This window comes from Gadus morhua, chromosome 11 (genome assembly GCF_902167405.1).
Source record: "Gadus morhua chromosome 11, gadMor3.0, whole genome shotgun sequence".
Classification (NCBI taxonomy): Eukaryota; Metazoa; Chordata; class Actinopteri; order Gadiformes; family Gadidae; genus Gadus; species Gadus morhua.
This window is the reverse complement of record NC_044058.1, coordinates 26,090,853-26,116,227: the sequence shown is the minus strand read 5'-3', so window position 1 is coordinate 26,116,227 and position 25,375 is coordinate 26,090,853. Positions and strand designations below refer to the sequence as shown.

Genomic DNA, 25,375 nt, shown 5'->3' with positions numbered 1-25,375 from the left:
AACTTATGTCTGCTGTTGAAAGAAAACGAGATGAGTCATCTGAACTGCGGTATACACAAACCTACCATCACCTTTGGAATGATTATAAAATAAACCTGGCACATCTCCCTACTCTCTTTTACTCGTTTTATCAGCCAACAAAAACACTAGTTTCTGTCAAGGTTTCAGGGAATGTCAGGCAGGAGGTTGAAGCTAAAGCTTTGAATCCTTTGGGTCTCACACAGGTGCTGTCTTTTATTGTGCTAATAACCAAACTGCACATCTTTTAAATCAATGTTTATTCCACTAAAGAAAAAACATGTAGACAGTGATATTCATTAAATATTAATACAATGTTTCCTGATATTTCTCGTTTAAATATATACATTCATGAAGTACAAAAGCAAAAACATACAAACAGCCATGTTCGCACGACAGAAAGAGGCTTAACAACGTTACTTTTTGTGGAAAAATACAGAAAGGTTCGGCCCCTTGATCACAGCTCTATTCAAGGTATAATCCGTGGATAACCGGTTATGAAAAGAAAAGACTAATATACATATCATATTTCCAGAAGACACAAGGCCCTGCCCTTCCATTGCAATTAACCGATCAACACCAAGAAGGAAAACACACACTCTCCACTCCAGGAATGATTGGGGGGTGTGTCACACCGGCCTTCTCTTCGGATGCTGTCGTTATAAACCAGTATTTCTTCTTCTTCTTTCCATAAAGTGTACAGTGAGTGGACTCGCGAGTCACTGTTGGAATGCGCGACGACGAGATAAGTGGAGGCCTTTAGAGCATGCCGAGCTTCTTCTTGAAGCCCCTCAGTTGCTCCATGCTGATGTTGTTGCCCCCGCACACCACCACCACCACCGGGCCCAGAGCCTGCTGCAGCTTTCCCTCCACCTGCAGCCTCTCGATGATCCCACAGTACACAGCCGCCAGGGCAGCACCGCAGGCCGGCTCCACCAGGATCTTCTCATCATCTGGAGAGAGACAGGGGGGGGGGAGAGAGAGAGAGAGAGAGAGAGAGAGAGAGAGAGAGAGAGAGAGAGAGAGAGAGAGAGAGAGAGAGAGGATGGGAAGGAGAGAGAGAGAGAGAGAGAGAGAGAGAGAGAGAGAGAGAGAGAGAGAGAGAGAGAGAGAGAGAAGATGGGAAGGAGAGAGAGAGAGAGTGTTTGAGAATCTGGTATTTTTGCAAACTTTGCGAAAATACTGACTTTGAATGACTGGATGTGATTGAGCAGACACACGGTCCAAATCAGCTGCTTTTCATGGTATCTGTTTTTTAAGAGGTTTGAAATCCATCTTGTAGAACTCACCGACGAAGCGCTCCACGGCCCTGACGGCGTCCTGGTCCGTGACCACCTCGGAGAACACGGGGTGCTCGCCGCTCAGCTTCAGGGACTGCGCCGACACCGTGGCCAGGCCCAGCGTGGTGGCGATGCTGCAGAGATGGGCAAGAGACTCGTTCACTCCGGTTCCTCCGCAACACAGGCGACATCAGTCGACGGAGACGGACAGATAGACGGACAGAGAGAGGGACAGGGAGACGGACAGGGAGAGGGACAGAGAGAGGGACAGGGAGACGGACAGGGAGACGGAGACGGACAGGGAGACGGACAGAGAGAGGGACAGGGAGACGGATAGGGAGAGGGACAGAGAGACGGACAGAGAGAGGGACAGGGAGACGGACAGAGAGAGGGACAGGGAGAGGGACAGGGAGACAGACAGGGAGACGGCGTCGGGGCCTACCTGGTGATCTCGGGCAGGGTGACCAGCCGGCCCGCCTTCACGGCCGCGTTGAGGCTGTGCGCGCCGTGCGTTTCCATGGCGACCACGGGCACGTCGGCCCAGCCGGCGCGACGCAGGCCCTCCACCACGCCGTTCATGAGGCCGCCGCCCCCCACCGACAGCACGACCGCCCCGGGCTTCTCCTTCAGGTCCTCCTCCAGCTCTCTGACCAGCGAGGTGTGTCCCTCCCTGAGCGCACACACACACACACACACACAAAGCCCCCCCAAAACACGATCAGTACCCCAGCAGCTCCAGGTTCAGCCGACGTTCACACTGTTTTGTTTGTGTCAATTTAGCTCGGAGCTCAGTTTTAATTTTCAAAGCTACTTTCATCACCATTCGGATAAAACAAGGGCTCTTATCTAGTGGAACCTGTTTATCTGGTCGTAGCGGTCAAACCGGGACATGGGATCACCGCCCAGAGTCCGCATGGTGGACGACAATGGTGAGATACGAGATGGGATTCCTGGAAGACTCCGAGAGAGCTTTGAGAAGGATTCCTCACCAGATGAGAGGGTCGTCAAACGGGGAGATGAACACCCAGCCAGGGTTGTTGGCCACCAGCTCTTCTCCGTACGAGATGCTTTCGTTCAGTGCCTGGAGAAGACACAGACACAAAGACACAGTTAGCTATGTTTGGTTGTCAATGTGTGTGAACGAGAGAGAGAGAGAGAGAGAGAGAGAGAGAGAGAGAGAGAGAGAGAGAGAGAGAGAGAGAGAGAGAGAGAGAGAGAGAGAGAGAGAGAGAGAGAGAGAGAGAGAGAGAGAGAGAGAGAGAGAGAATATAATTTTCACACACCCTGTTTGAAAACACACACTGTGGCTGACTGACTTATGCGATCGACCTGCTGACCTTGCCGTGGACGATGACGTCAGCGCCCTCGTCTTTGAGCCTCTGTACCGTGGACGGGGGGGTCACGCTGGGGACCACGATGGTCGCTGGGATGCTCAGATGGCGGGCCGAGTAGGCCGCGGCCATGCCTGCGTTACCCCCTTCATAAACACACACACACACCATCACTTAAACCCCACGCGTTCAAACAAACCACTGAGGTCGATCGTGATATGACGTAGGGACACTCACCTGAACAGCAGACGAAGCGCTCACAGCCTCGCTCAGACCACTGCAAGACAACAGAATACGTTACACACATAACCCTCACACACACACACACAGAGGCATACACACACACACACACACACACACACACAAACATTCGCACACAAACACAAGTCCATCGGATGTGTTTGACTGGATTTAATGGCGGATTCTTATAGCATTGGCAGGCTTCAGCCTAGGAAGCTGTAGAGATTCAGCGATAGCAATTACAAAGACTTGTTCAATTAACAAGTGTAAAGAAGAAAGAGCACAACCTGTGTGGTGCGACCTGGACTAATTATGTTCCTGTTCTTGTTGACTATTCTGAGAAGCAGGCATGCAAACAGTGACTCACTCCTAGTTTCACAGAAAAAAAAATTGTTTCCTTATTTGTTTTATGCTATTCTTGTTTACGTCAGTGTGTGAATGCACTGTGTTGAAGAATAACACATTTTAGGAGACTTTCTGACCTTGCAAAGTATTTGATTACATTTAAATGGATCAATGATCATGGCGAGATACAGGCAGTAATTTACCATGCATATATTCAATGAGACAATGGGTGTATGCGTGCTATGGGGAAAGGTTCACATCGCGGTCAGTGACAAGAAAACAAGGATAAGGGGGAGGGATCCTCAGGAGGAGGTAAGGTTTCTGTGGCTGCGTGGGAGACACCAGGGTTGATTTTAAATACACTATACTTTGCATAACAAAGAAGTCTTTAGATTGGCCTGGCCTCAGTATCAGACTTTGTGGCTACGATGGCAATGCAAATGCAAAACTACCTCAACACCATTCCATTAGAGAAAAAGGGAGACATCTCTAGGTCCAAGGAGAATATATACAAATGCTTTTTGAATTTACTAGTAATAACAAAAACAAGGAGTTTGTGTTGGATTTTATTCAACACAAATTGAATAAAATCCCATATTAATGTGGAGACACAACACACTGTCTCACTTCCTTGTTGCGACACTATTAATCCAGAACAATGAGGTCATCAGGTTTCCACTCAGTGACTCACTGTTTTACACAGGTGGCCGATGCCCCTGATCTTGAAGGAGCCGGTGGGCTGGGAGGAGTCCAGCTTGATGTAGACGGAGGTCCCCGCCACCTTGGTCAGGGCCAGGCTCTCCCTCAGGGGGGTGGCAACGTGGAGTGGTCCCTGCTTCTTCATGTTACTGTGGGCTAAACCAATGAAATGACAACCACATGACGTGAGGAGGATCTGAAGGCTCCGCCACTGTGTACAGAGAAGGGCTAGGATTGTGTTTTGTTCTGTCCAGTGTGGAGTGTTTTGTCAAGTGTTTTGCTTTTTTGTAAAGTGACTCACTTTAAGTCCCTTTAAGGAACATGTAGTGATTTGAATATAGAGAACTGAGCTGACTGAGAAGTTATCAATGTGTATGGTTTAGTATGAAACCAGATCATTTAAATCAGCTTACCTTTTTCCAGTGGGTGAGTAGAATCCTTTGACAGTGTGATAACACAACTGTTTTCTTTGAGCCTCAGGAGAGCCTATATAGCATTGATTGTGGGCTCGGCAGGGGGTGCCCCTCTTATGGACCAATCGTGGTGAAGGAACTACTTTTCGACAAAGCCACGCCCACATGCTATTCGGATGAGACAGGTGCAGGAAAAACGCATAATACTAGTGAGAACTAAGATGATCAAAGAGGATTTCATATTAATTGTTTGGCCGTTATGGGGTATGTTACCACAGGTTTATTTTAATAGAAGAGGACCAGATCAGATCATTTATATTGTAGCCTGTTTAATGCTTGTGTTTCTGATTGAGCTGTATTAAACACAAAAGCTGCTGAAGAATGACGAGTGATGCAATCACATTGCAATCTTAACTTATTTTCATAATAATCAAGAGTCTACTATGATATCGATTAAAAAAGTCCCGTAAGCCATACGTTTTTCCAATTACTTTACCATGTTAAATAAAACAACACCCGAAAGCTGAATTTCAATGTCAGATAAGCTATTCGATGTTATTGTAAGCTTTGGGAGCGGTGTGTTTACTGGTGGTTTAACCCCCGGGGGCATGTTACAGTGTGTTCCCTGCACTCACTTACCCTTCAAACGCAGACACAGCGTTCATTACCAAAAGAGTCGCTGCTATTTTCACTCCCCTCCCGACTACCAAAAGGGGGGCCCTTCTGGCCACCGCCCGGGCCCAGGCAGGCACTCTTAAGGGCAACAAGCAGCATGTCACCGGGTCGCCTCAAACCTGATTCATCCAGATCAGGACGGAGAGGGAGAAAGAACGTAAGAATTACCATCAGTGTCGTCATCCAAATGATCCAAGGCTGATTAAAGACAAAGGGCTTGTAGAAGCAGATTAGCATGAATAGATGCAACTGAATTGATGGAAGGTCCATCATTTAGACTTGGGTAAACCCAAATGTTTTGCAGAATAATAGGCATAATAGGAATGCAAGAGTCAACAAAACCCAACCCTAACCCTAACCCTAACCCTACCAGATAAATGGTTTATTTTATTGTTCCATTTCTCATTTAATCTCATTCGGATCCGTCCACTGCCATATGCGTGGATTTGACTGAATTATAACCTACTGCGGTTAGTGAGACACAGCTTACACTGCAGTTTATATAGTCCGGTTGCATCCACCCAAAACCCTTTATTACACAATTCCATTATAATTAAGCAACCATGGATTAGTTTTTCTGTGGAGTTATGAAGTAATATCAAGTTTTCCCCTACCTATTATGCCCCATTATATTTTCTGACACACATTTCTTACGAATATGTTATGTCCACACAGAAACGTACACACATACACACACACACACACACACACATACACACTCGCACACACTCGCACGCACACACACACACGCACACACACACGCACAGACATACACAGACACACGCAAGCACACACACACACACACACACACACACACACACACACACACACACACACACACACACACACACACACACACACACACACACACACACACACACACACAGACACACACACACAAACTGAAAGGAAAATAATCAAATAAGAAACAATTCTATCAAAGGAAAAATGACAAGATGCCTAGTTTATTTTTAACAAGAACTGAAACATGACGGAACAGTGTATCTGCAGACAGATCTAGGCCTGAACAAGACGCATGAACGATAAACCTCCTCCTCCTCCTCAAAAAAAAATCAAATTCAAGCCAAGAACATGCATCAGATAAAATGAACGGAGAGTATTTTCGTTTGTATTATTTTATTTTTTTACACCAATGTGAAGGATGGGCCTACTTTTTCGAACATAGAAAGTTCATTCTTGGGCTGATGCCGCACACGGCGTCACGGAGATTATCCTCCACGCTGCTCAGCCGACATCTGTACTTGTTTTTCAAATAGGCCTACGCCAGGGACGAGAATGTCTTTTCGCACATATATGTCGATACAAAGGGTTTAAGAATGTCCATAGAGGCCGCAGACAATGCGGGGTATCCAAAATTCCTCCCCCCGAAATGTGGCTAATAGCCCAATATTTTGGTCCCGTATTATTATCAGTCCCCCAGGAGCAGTGCATACCTCCGCAATCCACCAGCGCTGCTCAGCGGCCAAGCTGGTATTGCAGCTGTTTAAGCGGGCTGGGGACGGGTCCCTCGATTCAAGGGGCCCACAAGTAGATATCTCCGTTCACTCCAATACAAAAGGGGAACAGGAACGTGTCTCCGCAAAAAAAAAGTGTGGATATCAATTAAAGGCTCATAATTACCTTTATACCATGTACTAATAAAATTTAAGTTTTCTTTTTTCAAAACGCCATCTCTAGCATTTTATTAGCCGTTCTATTTATTTATTTTTTGCAGGAGGAGGGGTGGGCAGCTGAAAGGAGTCGTAGTGAAAACAAATCTTGTTTCGGCCCTGCATCCGAGAGGGCTCAGTGCACGGCTCCGTTAACTTCTCGTGTCTGTGAGGTTTTTCCTTTTACTTAACATGAAGGATTTTTTTAATCCACTGTCCTTTCTTTAATACGTCCATGATTATTGTTTTGAGTTTGCGTAGTAGTGGGAGCGACGCGACTCATTGTTTCTGTCGGATCTGCACGGTCTGCGAAAGCCTGTCTGTGAGGAATAAAGGACAGGTTTAGGGCTAGACTAGGGCCCTATAGTTTTAATGTAGACTTTATTTTTTGTTGCGGGGTTTCTGAGTTAAAAAGAAATAATAATAATAATAATAAAAAAGAAAAATGTAATCATCTCGGGCCCGGACATTTTTAACGACTCCCCGAAAACTTTTCGGGGTCGCGACCCCCACTTTGAGAACCACTGCTGTAGTGGACTGTATAAACTGTGCTCATCATATGACGAGTACACTTAAAGGGAATACTATCCGTACTCACTTGAGTACGTTAATTTTTCAGATGTGAGTGCTGTTCCAAATCGAGTACTCCGTGGTGCACTAACCGGAAATTACGATCGCGACTGCCGCCGCGGCTCCTCCCCCTCAATAAACATCCCGCTTTGAACGGTGAACTCTTTACGCCTAGAAGCTATAAAAAGCTATAAAAACTATAAAAACTACAAAATGACTCTATTAATGCAGGCTATGTGGAAAATGCGCCGACTTTGGCTCAGCCTGGTTCCGCCTCTTCTGCTACGTAGCTAAGATGGCTGCCGTTGAGTACGGAAAGTGTCCTTCGATCCACACTTCACGATTAGCCCGTTTTGAGTACGACATCCGGGTCCTTGAAGTATACTTCTTTTCGCCGGATCTGAATTGGAACGTACTGCGTACTCAAAATGTGGCTAGTAAGTACGGACAGTACGGGTATTGGAACACAGGCCTTTATATCATATATTAACCGATCAATGTAAACTGTGTACACCACATCACACATCATTGCATTATTGTATCTAGTATTATAATGCATATAATTTATTTGTATTTATGTTTATTTTTATCTTTCTGTGTTATGCGCTACTCAACCAAGTAAATTATCCCTTGGGAGGGGGGGGGGAATAAAGTGTGTTAGAATTGAAATGATATTGAATACACGCAAACCTTGAGACAACGTGTTTTCATTTTCAAACAAAGCTATCCTGTTATGAGTGCGAATTCACTGAGTGAGGCGATCACCTAAAGCTCGTTCTTGGGAACGACTCAAAGGTGTTGTACTTGACATTGACTTGATGGCCTCCAGGCCCATAGGAAATGCTGATGAACAAGAACATCGCCTTGTTGTATATGTGCTCTGTGTTGTTGTGTTGACCGACAGCCAAGCCTTTTGTCATCAAGATCTGCAGTGGTTTAACTTGTTTGTCAAGAACATAATGTTCATGGTATGTGCCAACAAGGTTGAAGTAGTAAACAAATGTACTGTACCTTAATCATAAAATTAACCTTAATGTGTCAGCAAAAATCCTCAATGAATATCGGAAAAAGAGGAGATGTGACCCGGCCCGGAGGAAGCCCGGGGCCCCCGTCTGGAGCCAGGCCCAGACGGAGGGCTCGATGGCGGGCGCCTGGTGGCCGGGTTTGCCACGGAGCCCGGTCGGGCACAGCCCGAACAAACTACGTGGCACCCCCCCTCTCTTCATCTCATGGGCCCACCACCTGTGGGAAGACCCGTTGGGGTCGGGTGCGCAGCCACATGGGTGGCAGTGAAGGTCAGGGGTCTCGACGGACCAGACCCGGGCGGCAGAAGCTGGCTCTGGGGACGTGGAACGTCACCTCGCTGTGGGGAAAGGAACCGGAGCTTGTGAGGGAGGTGGAGCGCTATCAGTTAGATCTGGTGGGGCTTACCTCCACGCACAGTCTCAGCTCTGGTACCGTACTCCTGGATAAGGGTTGGACTCTATTCTTCTCCGGAGTTGCCAAGGGCGTGAGTCGCCGGGCGGGTGTGGGGATACTCATAAATCCCCGGCTGAGCGCCGTGGTGTTGGAGTTTACCCCGGTAGACGAGAGGGTCGCCTCCCTGCGCCTAAGGGTTGTAGGGGGGAAAACTCTGACTGTTATTTGTGCGTATGCACCAAACAGCAGCTCGGAGTACTCAGCCTTCTTGGAGACCCTGAATGGAGTCCTGTATGGGGCTCCAGTAGGGGACTCCGTAGTTCTGCTGGGTGACTTCAACGCCCACGTGGGCAACGATGGAGACACCTGGAGAGGCGTGGTGGGGAGGAACGGCCTCCCTGATCTAAACCTGAGCGGTCGTTTGTTATTGGACTTCTGTGCTAGTCATGGATTATCCATAACAAACACCATGTTCGAACATAAGGGTGCTCATAAGTGTACCTGGTACCAGAGTACCCTAGGCCGAAGATCAATGATCGATTTTGTGATCGTGTCATCTGATCTGAGGCCGCATGTTCTGGACACTCGGGTAAAGAGAGGGGCGGAACTGTCAACCGACCACCATCTGGTTGTGAGTTGGATCAGGGAATGGGGGAAATTTCCGGATAGACCTGGTAAGCCCAAACGAGTAGTGCGGGTGAACTGGGAACGTCTGGAGGAGGCCCCCGTCCTAGGTATCTTCAACTCACACCTCCGGCGGAGTTTTTCTGGCATTCCTGTGGAGGTTGGGGGCATTGAGCCGGAGTGGGCGGTGTTCAAAGCCTCCATTGCTGAAGCTGCGGTGGCTAGCTGTGGCCTCAGGGTCTTAGGCTCCTCAAGGGGCGGTAACCCTCGGACACCGTGGTGGACACCGGTGGTCAGGGAAGCCGTCCGATTGAAGAAGGAGGCCTTCCGGGATATGATATCCTGGAGGACTCCTGACTCGGTTGCAGGGTACCGACAGGCCCGAAGGGCTGCAGCTGCTGCCGTGTCGGAGGCTAAGCAGCGGGTGTGGGAGAAGTTCGGAGAGGCCATGGAGAAGGACTTTCGGTCGGCACCAAAGTGCTTCTGGAAGACTATCCGGCACCTCAGGAGGGGGAAACGGGGAACCATCCAAGCTGTGTACAGTAAGGATGGGACTCTGTTGACCTCAACTGAGGAGGTCGTCGGACGTTGGAAGGAACACTTTGAGGAACTCCTGAATCCGAATAACACGCCCTCTATGTTGGAGGCAGAGCTCGAGGTTGATGGTGTTTCGTCGTCAATTTCTCTGGTGGAGGTCACTGAGGTAGTCAAACATCTCCGCAGTGGCAAAGCCCCAGGGATTGATGAGATCCAGCCAGAAATGCTAAAGGCTCTGGGTGTTGAGGGGCTGTCATGGTTGACACGCCTATTCAACATCGCGTGGGAGTCGGGTACAGTGCCAAAGGAGTGGCAAACCGGGGTGGTGGTTCCCCTGTTCAAAAAGGGGGACCAGAGAGTGTGTGCCAATTACCGGGGTATCACACTTCTCAGCCTCCCTGGTAAAGTCTACTCCAAGGTGCTGGAAAGGAGGGTTCGGCCGATCGTCGAACCTCAGATTGAAGAGGAACAATGCGGTTTTCGCCCCGGACGTGGAACTACGGACAAGCTCTTCACTCTTGCAAGGATCCTGGAGGGGGCCTGGGAGTATGCCCATCCGGTCTACATGTGTTTTGTGGATCTGGAGAAGGCGTATGACCGGGTCCCCCGGGAGAAACTGTGGGAGGTGCTGCGGGAGTATGGGGTAAGGGGGTCTATCCTCAGGGCCATCCAATCCCTGTACTTCCAAAGCGAGAGCAGTGTTCGCGTCCTCGGCAGCCAGTCAGTTTCGTTCTCAGTGGGTGCTGGTCTCCGCCAGGGCTGCGGCTTGTCACCAATCCTGTTTGTGATATACATGGACAGGATATCGAGGCGTAGTCGTGGTGGGGAGGGGTTGCAGTTCGGTGGTCTGAGGATCTCGTCACTGCTTTTTGCAGATGATGTGGTCCTCATGGGATCATCGGCCTGTGACCTTCAGCACTCACTGGATCGGCTGACGGCCGAGTGTGAAGCGGCTGGGATGAGGATCAGCACCGCTAAATCTGAGGCCATGACTCTTAGCAAGAAACCGATGGATTGCTTACTCCGGGTAGGCAATGAGTCCTTAGCCCAAGTGAAGGAGTTCAAGTACCTCGGGGTCTTGTTCGCGAGTGAGGGTACTATGGAGCGTGAGATTGGCCGGAGAATCGGAGCAGCGGGGGCGGTATTGCGTTCGCTTTACCGCACCGTTGTAACGAAAAGAGAGCTGAGCCGCAAGGCAAAGCTCTCGATCTACCGGTCGATCTTCGTTCCTATCCTCACCTATGGTCATGAGGGCTGGGTGATGACCGAAAGGACGAGATCGCGGGTACAAGCGGCCGAGATGAGTTTTCTCAGAAGGGTGGCTGGCGTCTCCCTCAGGGATAGGGTGAGAAGCTCAGCCATCCGTGAGGAACTCGGATTAGAGCCGCTGCTCCTTTACTTAGAAAGGAGTCAGCTGAGGTGGTTCGGGCATCTGGTAAGGATGCCAACTGGGCGCCTTCCTTGGGAGGTGTTTCAGGGACGTCCAGTGGGGAGGAGACCTCGGGGAAGACCCAGGACTAGGTGGAGAGATTATGGCCCCGTTCACACGAAGCCGAAACGGGCGAAACCGTTACGGTTTCGATCTATCCGGTTTCAAAGTATCTCCGTAAAGACGAAGCCAAGCGAAACCGGGTAGATCTGTAGAAACGCTGTAGTACACATTCCAGGCCCATAAGGGGCGCCTCTTCTGGTACAGAAATCCAGAAGAAATGAAATAAGAAGAAGAGGCGAGCATGCGCATAAAGGCTGCCCTTATGCGCATGCTCGCATGTGATTTCTGAGACTCCGCGGGCTTAAGAGCCATTGGCTAGAAGGTCGAGGGGTGGGGCGATGACGTCATGGTTTGCGGTTTCAGTCGGTTTCAGGCGTACACACGAATCCAAAACGAAACCGGGTAGATTTGAAACCACCTCCGAGGGTGGTTTCAGAAGTTTGCGGTTTCGGTCAGCGGATTCGCCGGCTTCGTGTGTATGGAAGGCCGAACCGTACAAGACCTTTGCGGTTTCGCCATGAAATCGGCTTCGTGTGAACGGGGCCTATATCTCAACACTGGCCTGGGAACGCCTCGGGATCCCCCCATCAGAGTTGGTCAATGTGGCCCGGGAAAGGGAAGTCTGGGGCCCCCTGCTTGAGCTGCTCCCCCCGCGACCCGACCCCGGATAAGCGGACGAAAATGAGATGAGAGATGAGTGTCAGCAGAGATTAAGGAAACATGCTGAATCAAAATACAGAGTGGTCCCACCACAATGCAACAGCCGTTTCTTCTTTGAAATTTCCGTTGCAAGTCGTAACGTTTGTTTTGGTTTTGGCCCTTGTTTTATGATTCACCGTTCTAGGAATAGACCAATCAGCTGAGATGGAGGCCTGTGACCGGGGGGGGCAGGAGGAGCCAACTCTCCTGGATACAGAGAGCCTAATTCCCGCCCCTTCCGGATGACCACCATTTTGGAAAGATATGTTTAGTGGTCAACGGCGAGAGACGGATAATGTTTGGATCCCATTTGATGTGTGCCATGAACTACACTTGTGATATTGTTCAATTATAAGAGCAGCAGTAGAGCATAATAATTACAAATGTATAAGAGACCTAAGAGTATAGGAACGGGAAAATGTGTCATTAGAAAGGGAACAGCTGCGTGATAGTGGGACCCGCAGTCGCTGGTTACAACCGGTAATCAGGTTTCTGTATAAACTGTTTAAGAAGGTAATCTGAATTTATCACAATTAGGCAAAATTATTTGTTAACCTTTGTACCTGGGGTATATCGGTCATAAGGAAGCACAGATCCTCTTATGCATTCTTCTACTTGATGAGAATACAGGAACTCTGTCCTTTAAGTAAACATTATTTGATTTGATCATTGACAATTATAATGTGGGGAGATTTAGCAGGGCCTGATCAGTTGGACCCTTTGATCCTTGACCCACCAAGGGTGACAGTGAAAAGGCATAGTCAACAAATGGCAGTTCAGAGAAACAAAACTGCCATTACAATACACATTGGTGTTGTTAAAGTACATTGTGCGAGATGAGGTATCTGGTGCAATAAGCGGTTTCACATAAAACTAAGTGTTACGTAACCGTTTTACAAATAAGTGTGACTTTATTGACTTGCTAAGTTATCATTCAAATTGGAAAACTCAAAATTCACGGCACAATTCAACGTTTTGTGTATCGCCATTGACAACGGTAGGCCTACATATTCTTTACAGAATAAGGTCCCATGGGGAATAGAGAACTGCGGTCAAGTGAGCCGCCATTCGTTCATCCGCGGTTAAACCAGCCGTCACACAAAATCTTCGTGCGCCTTTACTCTAAACAGCCTTTGGGTGGTATCTCGCAAAATAAAACCCTTCACCTACGTGTGTAGATATATAGAACACTAGCTGTCTTACGGCGGCGTCTAGAATGTCCGCACTTGCGGACATCTTGCCAGTCAGCTGCTCACCCATAACATTGTGTTGGTAGTGGTAGCCTACTGTATGTACAAATAATGTATGTATGTATGTATGTATGTATGTATGTATGTATGTATGTATGTATGTATGTATTAATAACCATAACTTGCTATATTTTCAACCGTTTTCCCAACGGTTTGGTTTCTTACAAACCTTATTAACGTGGTTATAATATTGTACCTATTTTAGAACATTTCAATTTTTTTTTAGAATCGAACATAATTATTCATCAGTATCAAGTATGCAGTGCCGTAACTACATCTCTGACGTTTATAACAAAACAAACCGTTTGAAAATGTAGCAAGGTGGTTAAGGTTATTTAAAAAGTACATGTACCACTACCAAGTCAACACAGTGTTATGGGTGAACAGCTGACTGTGGCAAGTTGGCCGCTAGTGCGGACCTTCGACTCCATTGGCCAGCAGAATATGCATGTGTACGTTTTTCAAATGACATTTTCTCAAAATCTATACAGTAAAATCAAATGGTTCCTTGTGGTCAAGTAGTCAGTACAACAGTTAGTATGTTCATATCAGTCAGTGCCTGAACTTATGTGACATTCGGTCTGGTGATCCAACTACCCACACTGTCAGATCACCTTACCACCCATCCTGTTAGGTATTTCACAGGATGGGTAGTTAGGTTAGTGAAGGACTAACCTAACTACCCATCCTGGTCAATACCGCTAACAGGATGGGTAGTAAGGTGAGCTACCCATACAGTCTTCAACTAGGACACCTTTCTAACGAGCTACGGGTCACTAAGCCGCCCATCGGAGGACTCACTTTGAGAGGAGAGCAGCGCCAGCAGAGCGATCAGCTGGCAGAGCTTCATCCTGGAGCGTTCTGCGGCCGCCCCGGCCGGCCGGCTCTTATAGACCCGGGGGGACGCATCCCTCATCCTGATAACGATCACTCCCTGTAACAAACACTCCCTATAGTGGCCTTCTGCCCAGATTAAAAAAGCCACTTTAGGAGCGGGTAGAAGACGCGCGATCCAAAACAATAACAAAGCAAGCGCTGATTCAAAGTGAAACAAATATGCTTTATTAAACACAGCTTTAAACGAAATGATTCGTCTTATGTTTTAAAGGTAAAACAAAGGATAGATTCAGTCACTAAATCTATAATAAATAAATAAATAAATAAATAAATAAATAAATAAATAAATATATGAATGCGACACGTGGCGGCGGATTGTATTTGCGTGGACGCATATCCGTTACCAAGGCAACCCACTGGGCCGCATCTGCACGTGGTTTAACTAATTAGTGCCACGCTCCGCGCTAATGAGTTCACCTGTGGCGACCTCGTGCTCAGTCATCTCTAACTTACCTGTCTGCTGCTCAGTAGGCAAAACTAAGCAGGTCGGTCTCCCCACTAACCGTCTAACGTCTCCCAGGTACGGTGATGTATACTTTAGAAGTTTAACCAGAACTTGGTTGGAGTTTCCCGGTTTTGTGTGACAAATGACAGTTCTTGTAACGAACGCTTTTCGAAGTAAAACGGACCACCACATCTGGACCTGCTGTGAGTAGAACGTTTATTTTCCTACTAGGCTTACTTGATGTTTAATGTTGGTTCTTGATGTAATTGGACATAATTTGTAGTGTTTTTGCGTGGTTATAGGCCATTTATTTATTCAGGTGGTGTGGTTAAATGTGGATTCAATGTGCTAGTTGTGTGGGCTGATTTAAGACGTCTATAGAGTCTGATGCGTTTGCCAAATCATGTTTTTTATCAAGCCCTTGATCGTTTTATCAGGTGGATTTTTGCCTTTTAAAAACAAAACAAATTAAAAGTTAAAACCCTTAAGAATTTGATATATTTCTTTCAAGTATATTAGTCTAGATGCAGCTAAACTATACACAACTGCCAAAATAAAGTAAAAAAAAAAGATTAGTATCAAGTTTGAATGAAGTTTCTACAGGTTAAAGGACAGTCGTTTGGAGAAGATTGGTGCCAATATTTGGGGAAAGGAATGCATGATTAATTCAAATTAAGTTAGCTTGAATCAACTTTGCCTCAGTGGTGTGGTTTGAGCACTAAAACGAATCTGCTCCTTCCGTTACTTCGCAGGTCAAAGAGGAGAAAGTGATTCTGTGAGTATCAAAACTGAACCATGAAGAAGAAACTGCGAACTGTAAGTCCTTATATTTCCTCTTTATGCTGGGGGATTGTTTTGGCCTCCTCGTTGGCTGAGGTGGAAAGGTGAATGATCTAAACAATGTTTTTTGTTGGTACGTGGGCTAATTACCTGTTTAGTTTGAACATGTGTCAATGCTGTGTTAGAAGGGGTGTAGTGAATTGTGAGAATAGTAACATAGGGTTTCTCAGAGTGCAGCCAAAACATACTCCAAGGTTTTGTCTAGATTTTCTTTCGACATGCTTCGCCACTACTTCCTGAACTTTGCATCACGTCACATGAGTTACTGTACTGATTAGGGGTTCGGATTGAGTGATCAGAGATGCATGCTAGGGTTCTGCGCTGTCTGAAGCCTCCAGCTCTGTAGACTTGCCCCCTTCAGGTGAAGGCATGTGTCTAAGAGGTGGTTGTGAAGTCATTTATATGAACTGGGATGTCAGTGAAGATGGTGACAGGCTCTCACCTAAAGGAGAAACGCCCGGGGATGAGAGGTGAGGGCTCTTTTAACGACTAGAACACCACCTCGGTCCTTCGCTAGAGAACCATGGAGCACATTTCAACGTTGCCCACCATACATCTTGAAGCCGTAGCTACGGTTTCTCTACCTCCGCAGCTGGAGTAGAGCACAGCTGCAGTCACGAAAAGGGTCCTTGGTGGGATCTTACTGAGATAGGTTCTGATTTAAGAGGACCGAACTTCCAGGACCAGCTGGCCTCCTCCATTACTCTGCAGTTCAGCCTGAGAAAGGCTTGCATCTGAGCCAGCAGAGGGCTCATCGGCCTGCTGTTCATATGGGATGAGGAGAATCCTACTGTAAAGACCTACCAACCAATCCCTGCTCTGTTCAAGGTCTGGTCCGTTCATGACCTACCTACCAACTACTGGGACGTCCGATACCTACCAACTACTGGGACGTCCGATACCTACCAACTACTGGGATGTCTGAAACCTACCAACTACTGGGATGTCTGAAACCTACCAGCTACTGGGATGTCTGAAACCTACCAGCTACTGGGATGTCTGAAACCTACCAGCTACTGGGATGTCTGAAACCTACCAGCTACTGGGATGTCTGAAACCTACCAGCTACTGGGATGTCTGAAACCTACCAGCTACTGGGATGTCTGAAACCTACCAGCTACTGGGATGTCTGAAACCTACCAGCTACTGGGATGTCTGAAACCTACCAGCTACCGGGATGTCCGATACCTACCAGCTACTGGGATGTCCGATACCTACCATCCCACCACTGGGGTGACCTAATCAGATTACCTTCTCACCACTTCCATCAAATCCCGTCCCTGTTCTCAGGCTCATCAAAGCGGAAGAGTTTGAGTCTGAAGAAAAACAACTGGACTGCCTGTGGCTCTTCAGGTGGGCATGGCGAGGGTTCTACCTTGCCTGGTTGTTCATGTGGTCAGGGTTTTACCTGGCCTGGTTGTTCATGCGGTCAGGGTTCTGCCTGGCCTGGTTGTTCATGCGGTCAGGGTTCTGCCTGGCCTGGTTGTTCATGCGGTCAGGGTTCTGCCTGGCCTGGTTGTTCATGCGGTCAGGGTTCTGCCTGGCCTGGTTGTTCATGCGGTCAGGGTTCTGCCTGGCCTGGTTGTTCATGCGGTCAGGGTTCTGCCTGGCCTGGTTGTTCATGCGGTCAGGGTTCTGCCTGGCCTGGTTCTTCATGCGGTCAGGGTTCTACCTGGCCTGGTTGTTCATGCGGTCAGGGTTCTGCCTGGCCTGGTTGTTCATGTGGTCAGGGTTCTGCCTGGCCTGGTTGTTCATGTGGTCAGGGTTCTGCCTGGCCTGGTTCTTCATGTGGTCAGGGTTCTGCCTGGCCTGGTTCTTCATGTGGTCAGGGTTCTGCCTGGCCTGGTTCTTCATGTGGTCAGGGTTCTGCCTGGCCTGGTTCTTCATGTGGTCAGGGTTCTGCCTGGCCTGGTTCTTCATGTGGTCAGGGTTCTGCCTGGCCTGGTTCTTCATGTGGTCAGGGTTCTGCCTGGCCTGGTTGTTTATGTGGTCAGGGTTCTACCTGGCCTGGTTGTTTATGTGGTCAGGGTTCTACCTGGCTCGGTTGTTTATGTGGTCAGGGTTCTACCTGGTTCGGTTGTTCATGTAGTCGGGGTTCTACCTGGCCTGGGGTTCTTCATCCGGGCGTGATCAGGGTGACGAGGCATACCATGTGTGAGCGTGATGACATGGGGATACGCACTTATTATACATCACAACATTTTAGGAAATGGTCCTTCAAGCTTGAAAGACTGCGACGTGGCTGCCCTTTCTTGACATGATAGCCCCGACATGATAGTTGTCTGGCAGGCCCTGTGGATTGTATCTTCTGGACTCCTGTGCTGGGATGCAAGTTTTTCTTGGGCTGAATTGCAATGCATTTGTCGATGCTAGCTGGACCTGGGAGTTGGGTCCCCCTTTGAATCAGAAACCATCTTGGTAACATCCCAACTAGGGTTCTCTTCATGCTGTAACCAAGCTCTTCTTCAGCTGAGGAGGAAAAGAAATCCTCGCTGGGGCTTCAAGATCTATGAAGAGGAATATTGAAATGTGTGCAATGGTTCCCTCCCGTAGGCGCTGTGGTGTATTCTAGTCGCTGAGAAAGAGCCCTCGCATCCTACCCATGGCGTCTCTCCTTGGGGAGTCCCTGTCACAGTCTTGACGGATGTTCCAGGTCATGTAACTGATGCAACAGCCCTTTTGAACACTGTTTCTCCGGAGGGGGGCACGTCTACAGAACAGTAGACTTCAGACCGCACAGTATCCTAACATGCATCTCTGGCCACTCAGACCACACCCGGATCAATATGACAATGCTCATGCGATGTGAAGCGAGGAAGTAGCCAAAAGACAGATTATTTAGCTTTTTTTGTACACTGGCAAGCATTGTTAATTGGTAGATAATTAGTTAAATGGGGTAACTGAAATGTTTAGTCAAAATGTTTTGTACATAAACCAACAGCAACAAACTACCAGATCGCCTCAAGGTAAGTCTGTTGGCTGTATTTTGCAATGAGACGACCACAAGATCTTCATCGTCGTTCAGCTCAAGGTGAGGTGCTGGTTACGTTACTTAGGGATGGTTCGTACTGGAACGTTACAATTCCAGTATGACGGGGCTTGGGTTTTCTGTAGAGGTTGGTAGTTAGTTTTGTGCAGTCTGTGAAGCTCTAATGCTGCAGTACTGTGTGGTGGAGGATAACTGGCAGTACGAACAGGATTGGCAATTGCGTTACGTCATCCAAACCTTATTATGGCGTCTGGCAGTACGATCAGGATTGGCAATTGCGTTATGTCATCCAAACCTTATGGCGTCTGGCAGTACGATCAATATTGGCATTTGCGTAAACCTCATAACTAATGAGCGTACCCAATTAAGGTAATCTGGCAGTGCCCCATTTCTATAGGTAACCATCTGCGATTATTTGTAAATCCTTATGCACTAGAAATTAGGAAGGGCACTCTTAAAATATATTTTTAATTATCCCACAAAATACCGCAAACTACTTTGATAACTGCGCTCTACAATCAACTCTCGATTTTCTGCGCATACATTTATCGAGTCGCGTAAAAGATGGAGACGACGGCATTTACATACTACGGCTTTTTAGTTCTTCAACAACCCAGCAGCTGAATGTGGCTAAGTATCATTTTACTATCTAAATTACTATTGATATTGCTAGTGTTCTAAATATCTGGGCTATGATCTGCTCAATATAGTTTCTGCTAGACTTCAGAAACAAAAGGAAGGGTTAAATGTAAGTGTGCTTATTCACGTATTATCAAATGGTATAGCTGTTTAGAAAAGTAAAGTTAATTGTTGCGCAAATGCTACCATAAACCTTTGACTTTTGAATAAATCTAACTAAGCACAAGGCAACTAAGATACGTGGTGACCAAGAACTCTTATATTGATCAGTTTATTATTGGTGAGGCAGTGATGTAAAGCGCGTCGTGGTGTTTTTAAATGGATGAATGTTGTGCTAACAGACGGGGGGAAACTCCAGGCCTTTCAGTCCTGATCCTGTATGATGCAGAAGATGTCAATCCAACCGCACATGTGAGTGTTTGATATTGAAGCTTTCACATTGACTCCCATTTACCCATCTTTTATAACATTATGATCTTCTCAGTGATCTCTGCAGCGTGGTCGGTGGGAGGAGATGTGGCCGAGCAGTTGAACCAGGCTCTATCGGTGTAAGTGGCTTTCGATCAATGTTGATTTTTGCGTTAAAAGGATGAATATTGGATGTTAATGTGCTTGATTATGATGGTTCAGTACCTTGCTTTAGTGTTTGGGAGTCCGCTTCCGGAAGACGTCCAACCTGTGTCTAGTTTATTGCTTCTCTTTCTGAAAAATGTACTCATCGCTTTGGTTAAAAGCATCTGCTAAATGTAAATGTAGTTGATTAATAAAGCTAATTCACAGCAGTTTAGAAATGGCACGTCGTCTCCCAAGGTTTAGTTAAATATTGTACAACACAGCTGGGTGGACCTGAGGCTGGGGACCAGAGGGTAACCCCACTACCTGGACCAGTAATGGGGCAGCAGGGTGGACCAGGGTACCATCTCCAAGCCGCTCTGAAACTAATTGTTGAGGCTGATTATTTTTTATTATCTTTCTCAGATTTTCATTCTGACAGTAGTAGTTTATACATTTCTCAACGAGTCAACTTGTAAACTTGAAGTTAGATAGTTTTTCCCCTTTACAAATGCAAGGGTGTGCAGGTTTGACCTCCCCGGCTTTGTTACCAGATTTTGGACCCAACTACTGCCGTTTGATGTTAGGTCAGGACGCGTTGGTGGAGGAGGAGGGCTGATGGAGGAGAGCCGACGGAGCCATGGTGGACGAGAGCCGACGGAGCCATGGTGGACGAGAGCCGACGGAGCCATGGTGGACGAGAACCGACGAAGCCATGGTGGACGAGAGCCGACGGAGCCATGGTGGACGAGAGCCGACGGAGGAGCCATGGTGGACGAGAGCCGACGGAGGAGCCATGGTGGACGAGAGCCGACGGAGGAGCCATGGTGGACGAGAGCCGACGGAGGAGCCGTGGTGGAGGTCCTGCCTTAAGAATGATGTCGGGGTGAATGCAGCCAGTCTCTAAATTGATTATCACACTCACTGCTACTGAACGGTTTCTGTTCTAAAATCTGTTACTTCAGCCGTCATCTAATATGGCAGATTTAGAGAAAACCGTCCTTGGCTTAATGGAGCCATCGGTGAAGTTTTATTGAGACTCTAACCCCTACATGTGAAGGCTAGAGTCTACGCTACTGGTACAAGAATTCTACAAGTTTTATCGTTTGTCTTAAATATTGAGTTTCAGCTGAGGCAGAAGACTGTTTGAATAATGTTAACAGTCAAATTGCAAATGTGTGCTGTTGAATTCACAGAATGTTCTACCATTCTCCTGCATAACACATTTTCAAGTGTGTGCATGGTTCTTATTTATTTTTTTAACTTGCAGTGTCTTCTATTCCTCTACATTTTACACCAAAAGCCAGTACTTTGATTCAGAATGGTTTAAAAGAGGCGTCCAGAGAATAATCCCACCAACTGCTCAACTACCACCCCTGTTTGTTACAGACCCGATGGCCTTGGCTGATGGAGGAACTGCATCTGGAGGACGACCATGAATCTACCTGCCAACAGGTGGTACTGGTTTGAACTGGTTTGCATGAACTGAACATGGTGGACATGAGGCAAATTCCCTGCTTTTTGCTCCAGACCAGGACTCTGTGATGGAGGGGGGCTGATAGAGCCGTGCTGAGGACCCGCTGGTGAAGGACGTCCCTCGTGGGGGGGCAAGGACAGCCGACCCTGAGGTGATTATACCTTACACTGCCACCTCGATGTGAAGGAGTAGGCTGCTAGACTAGCCACTCCACCAGCCCTTCATCGGTCTCTTCAGCCATCGTTTTGATCAGAATGATTTTGAGAAAAAAGTCGCTGGGTTAATGGAGGTGTGATTGAACAGGATTTATTCACTCACAATTTTGCTCTCCATGTGAGGCTGCAGCGTCTGATTTCTCACATGAGTTCTGAAAGTTGTTATTCTGTAAAGGGGACGTATTATACCACCAGGTGTGAGTGTGATTAGCCTAACAAGCGGTTTTGAAAATCTGCCCCATATGACATCACTAGTGGGCGTGTCTACCTAGATCTGTGCTGTACAGATCATTTTACCAGCCTACCCAGTGGACCGAAGTAAACGTTGCTCATCTATCCAGCACAGATCTAGGTGTACACGCCCAGTAGTGATGTAATATGTGTCAGATTTTGGAAACGGCTTGTAAGGCTAATCAGACTCACACCTGGTGGTATAATGTCCCCTTTTAAAATGAAGAAAAACTGTCTACTGAGGTGTGAGAAAGTTTTTTTTTTTCATATCCTGATTGTATCGCTGACCCACCAGGATCCGCTCGGATCTACGATCGCTACGATGCGACTGCAGAGGTCTCTGGAAGGTAAAGGACAGCTGTGGGTCATCATTGTGTTCAGTCATGTGACGATCAGAACTAAGTGATTCAATTATTTATGGAACTGAACAGCATTTTCATCAACTAGAATATTTCAGTGTTCTGACTTAAAAGATTACAAACTATAGCTGCTTTGCATTTGCTTTAGTTTCTATGCAAGTTGGAAAGAATAAAACAAATCATATTCAATGCCCTCATTAACACTCCAGCCAGGGCTTTGGTTTAAACCGGGCGTCACAAGAATACCCCCCCCCCCCCCCAATTGCTCAACTACCACCCCTGTTTACACAGACCAGGAGTCCTTGCCTTAGGAGAGCTGATGGAGGAGCCGTGCACCTGGAGAACCATGAGTCTGCCTGCCAACAAGTAGTACTGGTATGTTTGCATGAACTAAACATGACTTGTACTGGGAAACAACAGTTTACTACCAGACATTATAGCAAACTACCACTGATGTCAGACCATCAAACTACCACTTTGATTGTGCCCAGACATTGAGGCCAAACGGCCCCGTTTGTCCCCAAACAGGAAGGCGGGGCATAGGGAGGTGTTGGAGGACCTGCCTGGTGAAGGACGTCAGGGTGGGGCGAGTGACCCCCGACTCCAAGGGGATATCCACTGAGGAGAGAGCTGAAGGAGCCATGCATCTGGAAGGTGAGTCTGTTGCTGATGGAACTCTTAACGGGGCAGGATGGGGTGTTTGGCTCTCCATGAAATGGTGCTGGGTTCCACCCCTGAGTTCTCAGACTACATGGCATGACGCACTTCTGAATTCACCAAGTCTCTTTGGCTCAGACGGTGTGCTAAATAACTGAATCATTGTATCCTTTTGTATTCATATCATCCGTCTTTGTAAGGTGCAGTTGAAATGCTGTATCCAGTCTGGGACAGACAGACCTGAGCTGCATCAAACCTGTATCTCTGACCAGCTGGAGGCCTTTAGGTCAGTATCCCACTGCTGAAGATGACATAGACATCGTGTTCATTGACTACAGGTGTAATAACCTTTTGATAACGTGACACTACCTAGACAGTCAACTGAACAATATGCTGTTTTCCTCTGTCCACATTGACAACAGGTGTAATAACCTTTTGATAACGTGACACTACCTAGACAGTCAACTGAACAATATGCTGTTTTCCTCTGTCCACATTTCAGTGATCAACAACCGCCACTCATCGCTGGCCTGTGGATTCATCTCCTTCACACTCACACAACGTGACCTTGGCCTGTGGATTCATCTACTCCACACTCACACAACGTGACTTTGGCCTGTGGATTCATCTCCTCCACACTCGCGCAACGTGACCTTCTCACCATCTGTTGCACGTTTGGATGCACCTAGCGTGTTCCATCGAGGGTTCCTTCCTCCCCACGGTGGGAGGGTTCCTTGTCCTTCAAGGCGTCGGGGTTCAGTGTTAGGGACAGAGTTAGGGACAGATGGCTGCGCTGGATTCACGATATACGCTTTGTGATCAAAATGGGTTCGGACATCGGACAAAACGCTTCCCAAAATGTTTCAATGTGCAAACGATTTTATAAAATGTATACTCATGGTGTTTATATAAAATCGTATATAACAAATTCTACCTGGTTGTGTGGCTTTTTCTGCATGTTGCGCATTATGTGATGTTTAATACTGACCATAATGAGTTAACCTATACACATCTACCCTACCCTCGACCTCTACCCTCACCTTGACCCCCCCTCTACCCTCACCTTGACCCCCCCCCTCTACCCTCACCTTGACCCCCCCCCCCCCTCTACCCTCACCTTGACCCCCCCCCCCTCTACCCTCACCTTGACCCCCCCCCCCTCTACCCTCACCTTGACCCCCCCCTTACCCTCACCTTGACCCCCCCCTCACCCTCACCTTGACCCCCCCCTCACCTTGACCCCCCCCTCTACCCTCACCTTGACCCCCCCATCTACCCTCACCTTGACCCCCCCCTCTACCCTCACCTTGACCCCCCCCCTTTACCCTCACCTTGACCCCCCCCCTTTACCCTCACCTTGACCCCCCCCCCTCTACCCTCACCTTGACCCCCCCTCACCTTGACCCCCCCCCCCCCCTCTACCCTCACCTTGACCCCCCCCCCCCCTCTACCCTCACCTTGACCCTCCCCCCCCTCTACGGGACTCTCTAAATCTACGCCACTTCGACCTGGGCGGGATTTTACGTCCTACGTCACTCGCTATGGGTTTGCATGTGTGCGCGTAGCCGTTTGTGTCTTACCCTTAGCGTTACCCTAACCTTAACCCCAGTAACATTTCTTCATCATAAACTACAAGTTACGCAAAATGGCATGCAAACATCCAGTCCAATATGAAAGAAAAAAGCTAGCTTCATTAAGGAATCGAACCCCTTATCCCCGCCAAATTGCGATCTACTTTAAAAAGAAAAGTCATTATCGGTAAGAAACTGTTCCGCCTCCCCGTCACACTCTGATTTCCGTCACACAGGTGAATTAAATCCCCTGAATCAGAAGGACATAGGACCTGCAACGGTGCCTGGCTCTATACTGAGCTACCAGGGAATAGCACCCCCAACCCTAGTGTTACTGCCTTGCTCTACCTACTGAGCTACAGCACACACACACACACACACACAGTGTACACCCAGAAAGCCCCTCCAAATTCTGTATTTATTGCTCTGTAGTCTGAACCGTTGCAAAATGTTACAGGATCCTCCTGTAAATACGAGTTACACTAAACAGATACACAAGAAGTGACAGGGCTATTGCTCATACACACACACACACTCTCTGTCCTACACTGACCCCTATTGGTGCGACGGACACACATAATTCATAACAACCTAATCATATTTTACGTAAACTAACCCTAACCTAATACCTAGACTAACCCTCTCTCACCTAGTACCTAAAGAACACTGCTTCTGTGTTCTTTAGGGACACACTTCTGTGTGTGTGTGTGGGAGTGGCCATTTTATTGCTATATGCGGACTATGCTGTTGCATTGGCCCCCCAAAACACAAGGGGGCCCCCAAGCTTCCATTTTAGCCTTTTGTATTTTGTGTTTTTTTTATGAATTAAAATAACCGACCTCCCTAGGTAGTTGAGCGACTGGAACGTTGATTGAAAGCATCTAATGCCGCTTTTCCACTGTATGGTACCAGCTCGACTCGACTCGACTCAGCTCGCATTTTTTGCGTTTCCACCGCGAAAACATGGTATCTGGTACCTGAAGTGGCTGCTTTTTCTAGTACCGCTGTCACGTTAAAATTGTACCGGGGGCGAAAATTGTACCGGCCTACGTCATCGTTTGTTTACAACCTGACAACCTGCCCGGCAACAGACGACGCGATGCAGAAAACATGTTTCCAAACGACGAAATAACATAATACAGATAGCTGTATTATGATAGATAGCGATAACACTTGTTTTTACTTTATATTTGTATTGTATTTAATTGTTTAATCGAAACAATAAAAAAATTTGCCCGCAA

At 47.5% G+C, this 25,375-nt stretch overlaps 2 protein-coding genes across 4 annotated transcripts; one reads left to right on the top strand and one right to left on the bottom strand.

The window, feature by feature from the left end:
- Window positions 1–261: 261 nt before the first annotated feature.
- Window positions 262–4,472, bottom strand: LOC115553408 (L-serine dehydratase/L-threonine deaminase). The gene is made up of 8 exons (XM_030369610.1): window positions 4,327–4,472; window positions 3,906–4,069; window positions 2,867–2,906; window positions 2,636–2,775; window positions 2,288–2,379; window positions 1,741–1,968; window positions 1,308–1,432; window positions 262–971 (listed from the first exon to the last, which is right to left on the bottom strand). Exons 2-8 carry the CDS (start codon window positions 4,056–4,058, stop codon window positions 778–780), a joined length of 972 nt encoding a protein of 323 aa, XP_030225470.1. The 5' UTR covers window positions 4,059–4,069; window positions 4,327–4,472; the 3' UTR covers window positions 262–777.
- Window positions 4,473–14,462: 9,990 nt separating this feature from the next.
- Window positions 14,463–23,456, top strand: LOC115553407 (loricrin-like). Of its 3 annotated transcripts, XM_030369609.1 has the most exons (11): window positions 14,463–14,807; window positions 15,357–19,483; window positions 19,557–19,620; window positions 20,212–20,510; window positions 21,014–21,079; window positions 21,155–21,252; window positions 21,843–21,894; window positions 22,198–22,281; window positions 22,435–22,560; window positions 22,770–22,849; window positions 23,066–23,456. In XM_030369609.1, exon 2 carries the CDS (start codon window positions 16,596–16,598, stop codon window positions 17,703–17,705), a length of 1,110 nt encoding a protein of 369 aa, XP_030225469.1. In that variant the 5' UTR covers window positions 14,463–14,807; window positions 15,357–16,595; the 3' UTR covers window positions 17,706–19,483; window positions 19,557–19,620; window positions 20,212–20,510; window positions 21,014–21,079; window positions 21,155–21,252; window positions 21,843–21,894; window positions 22,198–22,281; window positions 22,435–22,560; window positions 22,770–22,849; window positions 23,066–23,456. The 3 variants fall into 3 exon arrangements, with proteins under 3 accessions (XP_030225469.1, XP_030225467.1, XP_030225468.1); XM_030369607.1 differs by having other exon boundaries at window positions 21,014–21,252; XM_030369608.1 differs by having other exon boundaries at window positions 21,014–21,252; window positions 22,764–22,849.
- The last annotated feature ends 1,919 nt before the right edge of the window (window positions 23,457–25,375 follow it).